At 44.1% G+C, this 7,341-nt stretch overlaps 1 protein-coding gene across 2 annotated transcripts; it reads right to left on the bottom strand.

Moving 5' to 3' along the window:
* Positions 1-130: 130 nt before the first annotated feature.
* On the bottom strand, positions 131-3,889 carry LOC108430425 (inactive phospholipid phosphatase 7). Of its 2 annotated transcripts, XM_017702902.2 has the most exons (4): positions 3,508-3,889; positions 1,922-2,607; positions 903-935; positions 131-747 (listed from the first exon to the last, which is right to left on the bottom strand). In XM_017702902.2, the coding sequence occupies exons 2-4, from the start codon at positions 2,397-2,399 to the stop codon at positions 359-361; spliced, it is 900 nt and encodes a 299-aa protein (XP_017558391.1). In that variant the 5' UTR covers positions 2,400-2,607; positions 3,508-3,889; the 3' UTR covers positions 131-358. The 2 variants fall into 2 exon arrangements, with proteins under 2 accessions (XP_017558391.1, XP_017558392.1); XM_017702903.2 differs by lacking the exon at positions 903-935 and having other exon boundaries at positions 138-747.
* Positions 3,890-7,341: the final 3,452 nt, after the last annotated feature.

Below are 7,341 nucleotides of genomic sequence, written 5' to 3'. Positions count from 1 at the left end.
AGTCATTCTCCACAAATCAAATTTTAATTTGAAGTTATGATATTCAAATAACTGATTATGTAATTTTAAACACTAGTGAATACAATAATAATAAAAACAATAATAAAAAAAGAATGATGATAATAATAACAATAATAATAATAATAATAATAATAATAATAATAGTGTTTCACATAATCACATGTGAAAATTGTATATATTTCAATACAAACAAAACAGAAACAAAAAATACAAACAGTCTGGAGTTAATAACTTCTTCTGATTCTTCTTGCGTGACGCTCTTTCTGAGCTGCAGAGAACCGTTCCGCAGTTCTGCGGTGCTGTGAGAACGTCTGTTTCAGCTCTACGGAGTTCTGTTTTAGGGGAATGGGCTCCAGCTGAGTGTTCCTATGGAGATGAGCGTTTGGCAGGCGTTAGACGAGAGCCACACCGTCTCCACCAGGCTGAAGTGTAGTAAACCCAGCGCGAAGCCGCAGGCCATGTCCGTGACATGGTGTCGGCCCAGAAGAACCCGGGACAGCCCCACCAGGAAGGCCCAGACCACCAGCAGGATCCGCAGGGGCACCGCCAGCACCAGGTGAGACAGCAGGAACTTGGACACCATCGCCGCCCTGCTAGCGTGAGCCGCTGGGAACGAGTACACGTCCATCGCCACGTAGTCCAGGAAGCCTGGGGTCATTTCCCATGGTCCTTTACGCCTGACCAGTTTCTGGACTCCAGCCACCGTCAGGATGTCGAGAATGAGCGCTGAAAGGAGAAAAATGGCCTTTTATTACGATATACAACTCCAGGAGCACTGTTGTGTCTGATCCACTCAGACCAGCGCAACACACACTAACACACCTCCACCATGTCAGTGTCAATGCAGTGCTGAGAATGAACCACCACCACCCAAATAGTACCTGCTCTGTGAGGGTCCATGGGGGTCCTGACCACTGAAGAACAGGGTAACAGAGTATCAGAGAAACAGATGGACTACAGTCTGTAACTGTAGAGCTACAAAGTGCAGCTATACAGTAAGTGGAGCTGATAAAATGGACAATGAGCGTAGAAACAAGGAGGTGGTCATAATATTATGCCTGATCGATGTAATATGACAATGTTTCATTATAAGATATTCAGTATCTTTATGATAATGACTGAATTACTTCCGTACTGCTGAGTACTGACAAATTCTTCATTCCAAAACAAATTTCAGTACCACAGTAGTCAGTAAGCCAATAAGTAATCTTTCAAAATCTACACAGCTAATAATTTGGACTGTCTAAACCACATGGTTTTAACATGGGAATTCCAACCAAATTTTCAGAATTTCTCTACACCTTTTATAGTTGTTGAAATGCCATTTAGAGAGGACTGAGTTATGTAAACTCAAAGCCATTTAATTTACAATATGGTCACAAATACAATGCCTGCCTGAGACATTATTTTAAAATAGATTTGAGAAGGTTTGGGCTTCCGACTGTGCTTTCAACATGGTGGTGGTAGTATAAGGGAAGACTGATTGAAAAAGAGGGGAGAACTTAGGCTGGAGTTAATGGCAGCCTCTGTCTGTAGTTAGAAGGCCAGACCCCACTCATAGCTATAACAAGACTAATGTAGGACTGAGGAACAGGGAGGAAATGGGGTGGCGGTGGGGACTGCAAACCCTTCGTCACAGGAACGGAAGGTGCGGATATGAATTTATAGGGCATTAGATTGGAAGGAGGAGGGGGTTCTGGCATGTTCCTCCTGCCAAACATCAGGTATAACATAACTACATTAAAATCTCTTGATAATAAAGAGATACATGTAAAGAAATCTGAACCATTTCACACCAAACCCCTCTGGACTGACTTTAATTAATTGAAATTATGGAGAATTTTCAAAAAGTTGGCAGACTTCCCCTTTAAAAGCACTGTTGTATTTTCAGTATATTTACCCAGCAGCAGATTGACCAGGACTTCCTGTCCAGCTAGAGTGCTGCTCCTGGTGAGACACACCAGTGTGCCACAAATCCATGTGATTCCATGTCCGGTGAGCGCGAGCAGTGTGAAAACAGAGCGGACGCTGCCCCAGGATGACGAGGTGTGGACACAAACTCCGAGCCGCTTGGATAAATGTATATCGATGGCCAGGAGGGAGTTCATGGCGATGCCTTTGAAGGAAGGGTTGAGCTGCATGCAGTCTTCTTCTGGCATCCTCGGCGGTTCTTTTCGCTCTTTGGAACCTTCGCCAGGTTCTTGCTGGTGGTCACTCTGTGGGTTTTGATGATACTTGCCTGGGCCGGCTCTCCTGGATGCCCCCCGGTTGTTGTCGTTGCTGCTGTTTCGCAGGGGCTGATGGAGGGATAAAAACTCCAGCCTTCCAAGGACGTTTCCGCGGTCTCTGGCTCTCGCTCGACTCTGACTGTATGGCATTTCGAATATCTATAAACACTATGTTTGTCTGTAAAACAGATGGGGATCTCCAATACAAACCAGTGGCGCAAGTGGCTCCTATGTAGACTGGCAGGTCTAAGTGCAAATGGGGGCTGCAGTTTGTCTTGAAAAAGCACCGTCAGACAGCCTATATTTAGCCTTGTAAGAATGTGTGCACAATTGTGACCGGGGTACAGGGCAGGCTATCCTATTAAGACAGAAACAAAGACAGAAAATCAAGCCAAGTCATAGCAGCACTATACGAACACTTCTCCTTAAAGCTAAAATATTTCTTCATGTACTATCAGGATATTTAACTGGTTTAACTCAAGTCAAATAAGTACTGTGAAGTCTATATCCACCCAAATCAATCCAAAACAGTTTACCTTTAGCATGAAATTCCCAAATTTCTACATAATTCAGTGGTTGAGATATAAACAAAGTGATTCAGAGTGGTTTGTGTGAGATGGTTCAGATTTCTTCACAGGTGGTGGTGACAGGAACCAGGGGTCGCCATGACTACAACACAAATATAGACATTTTATTTACTGTCCGAAGCCACCAGTGAACCTAGATGTGTCTACTGAGATTTATGTTGGATGTTGATGAGAATAAAATATGTTTTCGCTGCATGTCAATGACCTGGATGTACCCCTCCATCAAGAATGGATTTTAAAAACACATTGTGGAGCAAAACTACTGTACAACAATGTTTTAGGAATCAGAATCAGGCAGTGTATCCAGAACCATTTCATGTAATAACTTTCTGTGAGGGAGCTTTCAGAGGTGGACGTCTGGTTCCTATCACCACCACTGTAAACTATACAGTTCTGACCCAGTAAGTTTCTCTAGAACAGAGCATTTCACACCAAACCACTCTGAATGACCCTGTTTACATCTTAGGTCATTAATTAAGCTGAAATTCGGAAAGAGTGGACTTCCCCTTTAAGACCGTACACGATGTGAACAGACTGTGTCGTTATGAAAGGCGGCGTTAGGCCCACGGTGGTAACACAGGGTCAGCGTGCACGGATTTAGGAGCCTGAATGGCGTAAATAGGTTCAGCAAATCTAACATCTCTCGAAATGATGAATGAAAGGAGCCCCACCGTGTCTTCTGTCCATGCCTTCCTCTGTCCGTCCGTCCTCCCTCGTGCAGCTGCTGGTTCTCTCGCGCCGGCGGCTGTTTCTTCCATTTAATCCGTGATTTTCAGAAGCATCGCGCCGTCGGTGCGGAGCCGCGAGTCCGTATGAACAGAAACTCCGGGCTGCTGTTCTGGGTTTAAAGGGCCTCTAACGGAGCTCAATCTCCGCAGCTCTCTCCTGCGAGCCTGCGTATCCGGTGTGCGCGTGCGCGTTCGGGAGCGCTGGAAAACGTCCAGCACGTGCAATTATAGATCTACGGAACCCCTAAGGTGACATGGTGATTTTTTTTGTAATAAGACGTGAGACGAATTATTATGTTGAGGCCACAAATGAACTTTCTCATAACTCATGGCTTCAATATAGTAATTTGTAGCCTCAATATATTAAATAGTAGCCTCAATACAGTAATGTATGGCCTCAGTATATGAATTGTGGCATTAATATATCAAATCTTGGCCTCAGTATACTAATTTGTGGCCTCAACTTATTAAATCGTGGCCTCAACTTATTAAATTGTGGCCTCAATACATTCATTTGGGGCCTCAACTTATTAAATCGTGGCCTCAACATACTAATTTGTGGCCTCGAATGATTAAATCATGGCCTCAATACATTTATTTGTGGCCTCAACTTATTAAATTGCATTTTGGTGGCTGTCGGGCAAAGAAGTAATAGAGTTTGAGTGGTGGCGAAAATTAGTTGGACTCAATAGGAGAAACGAGGGATGGAAAAACGACAAATAGAAGAGTGCGGGTCAGTACGGTTGTGGCTTAGAGCTTGGGGCCTACCCTGAATGAGTACATGAATTTTGGTGACAGTTGTGCAATGAAGTGATGTATTTTGTGGGTTGGCAAAAATGAATTGGAGTATATGGGAGAAACAAGGGATGGAATAAAACGACAAACGGATGAGTGCGGGTCAGTATGGTTGTGGCTTAGAGCTTGGGGACCTGCCCTGACTTGAGTATATGCATTTTAGTGGCTGTCAGGCGAAAAAAGTAATAGAGTTTGAGTGGTGGCGAAAATGAATTGGAGTCTATGGGAGAAACGAGGGATGGAAGAAAACGACAAACAGATGAGTGCGGGTCAGAGCAACAGTGAATTTGTGTTTCAGGGTTTGCCCTGAAGTAGTGTATGCGAAAAGGTGTTGTTCGGGCAAGCAGAAATACAGTAGATTATCATGCAATTTTTCACCCAATTCATTGTCAATGTAAACTCAGTGCTAACTTAAAAGAAATTCCACCTTAAAATTCAATGCTACCTAAGTGCAGTTCCATCTTAAGTTCTGTGCCTCCTTAAAAAGGTTCCAACTTAAACACTGTGCCACCTTAAATTTAGTGCAATGTTATTTCAAGTTCCACCTTAAGTTCTCTGGCACCTCACAAAAAGTTTCATCTTAAAATCTGTACCACCTTATATTTATTGCTACGTTAATTAAAGTTCCACCTTAAACACTGTACCACCTTACATTTAGTGCTATGTCATTTCAAGTTCCACCGTAAGGTCTGTGCCACCTTAATTTCATTGCTATGTTAATTAACATTCCACCTTAAATTCTTTGCCTCCTTTAATTTTGTGCTATGTTAGCTGAAGTTCCACCTTAAATTTAGTGCTAGCTTAAAGAGAGTTGCATCCTAAATTCTGTGCCACCTTAAATTTAGTGCTAGGTTAATTGCAGTTTCACCTTAAAGTCTGTGCCACCTTAAGTTCTGTGCCACCTTAATTTTGTTTCTATGTTAATTAACATTCCACCTTAAATTCTGTGCCTCCTTTAATTTTGTGCTATTGAACTGAAGTTCCACCTTAAACACTGTGCCACCTTAAATTTAGTGCAATGTTATTTCAAGTTCCACCTTAAGTTCTCTGCGACATCACAAGAAGTTCCATCTTAAAATCTGTGCCACCTCAAATTTATTGCAATGTTAATTAAAGTTCCACCTTAAACACTGTGCCATATTTAGTGTTATGTTAATAGCAGTTCCACCTTAAATTTTTTGCTATGTTAATTGAGGTTTCACCTTAAAGTTAGTGCTATGTTAATAGACGTTCCACCTTAAACATAGCGCTATGTTAATTGAAGTTCCACCTTAAATTTATTCTTATGCTAGTTTCACCTTAAATTGAAGTTCCACCTTAAAAGTCTGTGCTATCTTGGTGCAGTTCCACCTTAAAAGCAGTTAAACCTTAACAGAGCTGCTGAGAACCGTGTCAGGGCCACGGTTCCCTCGTGATTCTTTAAGGGGTCTTTAGTAAAGATTTATTTACATCCATGAGTTCTACCCAGAACCATTTCATGATTAAATGGTTCTTTGCATGTTAAAATAGCTCTTCAGACTGTTGTTCATGGTTCTGTATAGAACTTTTTCTGGAAATGGTTCTATGCAACACCGAAATGGGTTCTGCTATTGTACATAAGCTTGACATCATAACCGTCTTAGAACCCTTTTTGGTGCTACACAGAACCGTTTTCGAAAACAACACGTGCTCCATCAATCTGCAGAACCATTGCTACGGTGCATAAGGCACTTTGAGTGCTCAAGGCTCTGTTTTGAGAGTGTAGTTCGCGCAGCTTTGTTGTAAAACTACATTACCCATAATGCCGCCGTACACAGAGCGGAAGTGTCGTGCTGCGCTGTTTAAAATAAAGGGGCCAGAGCTCCAGCATTAGAGACACAGAGCTGGAGGACGAGGAGCCTGATGGGGCTGATCCGGCACGGAGTGCCGAGACTTTTTTCACCGCGAGGCGCGGAGGAAGGTCGTCTCTGTGATGGACAGGCGCCCCCGGGGCCGGTCAGCGTTTGCGGTGCTGTGATGTCACTCGTTTTCTCGACCGCAGAAAGTTGACCTGGTTGCCTTTGGGATGCTGCAGCGGCGCCTTTGGAGCGAGGACACTTTTAGATTCACGCGCAGGAAAGAAAAATAACACGTGCACTTTTTCTTTTGTTATTTCTGTCATTTGTTTCCGCGGGACGCGTTTAAATATTCAGCGCTTGTCCTGCTGCTGAGCCCCCGGCGCGCGAGAGACTCACAGTGGGCAGGAACGCACGGGCTGATATGACGCTCGCTGTCAGCGAGGACGAGCACGAGCGCGTCTAGTCCTGCACCTGGCGCCGTTATACTTGGCCGTGTGAGTTTGTGCACGCGCGTGCTTCACGCTCCCTCGTGCAGTTCTGTCTTTTGCCCCGTGCGTAAAGGAGGAAAAGCCCCGGGTACAAACCCAGAGGCGGCGCGTCCGCCACACCGCGCGCGTTCATTTACATGCATTCTGGACCCGAGAGGAGTTTTCATGAGCGAGCGTTCTGGATATTCATGATGATGGTGATGATGAGGATGATGAGGATCATGAATTGAACGTCATAAGGGCGCGTGCGAGCGGACTGGAGATGCGGTGACAACGGGAGAAGGAGGAGAAAGAAAAGTGGAGAGAGGGAAGTGAGGAGGGAGAGAAAGAGGGAGAGAGCTGAGGGGGAAAGGAAGAGAGAAGAATAGAGTAAAAGAGAGATAAACAGAAAAAAGGAAGAGAACGAGCGAGAGAGAGAGGAAAGGAAGATCGAGAGAGAGAGAGGGAGAGAGAGTAAAACAGAGAGAAAGTAAAGAGTGGAAGAGAGACAGAGAGGAAAGAGAGAGAGAGAGAGAGAGAGTAAAGAGTGGAAGAGAGACAGTGAGAGGAAAGAGAGAGAGAGAGTAAAGAGTGGAAGAGAGACAGTGAGAGGAAAGAGAGAGAGAGAGAGAGAGTAAAGAGTGGAAGAGAGACAGTAAGAGGAAAGAGAGAGAGAGAGAGTAAAGAGTGGAAGAGAG

Source organism: Pygocentrus nattereri, chromosome 23, assembly GCF_015220715.1.
Source record: "Pygocentrus nattereri isolate fPygNat1 chromosome 23, fPygNat1.pri, whole genome shotgun sequence".
NCBI lineage: Eukaryota > Metazoa > Chordata > Actinopteri > Characiformes > Serrasalmidae > Pygocentrus > Pygocentrus nattereri.
This window is presented reverse-complemented; position numbering and strand designations above follow the sequence as displayed.

Bases quoted from the DNA above. Each gene is read 5' to 3' on its own strand.
- LOC108430425 (XM_017702902.2), bottom strand. From the start codon at position 2,399: ATGCCATACAGTCAGAGTCGAGCGAGAGCCAGAGACCGCGGAAACGTC. The intron at 936-1,921 runs GTAAATATACTG...CCTGTTCTTCAG, and splicing joins CCTGGTCAATCTGCTGCTGG to TGGTCAGGACCCCCATGGAC. The intron at 748-902 runs GTACTATTTGGG...TTCTCCTTTCAG, and splicing joins CATGGACCCTCACAGAGCAG to CGCTCATTCTCGACATCCTG.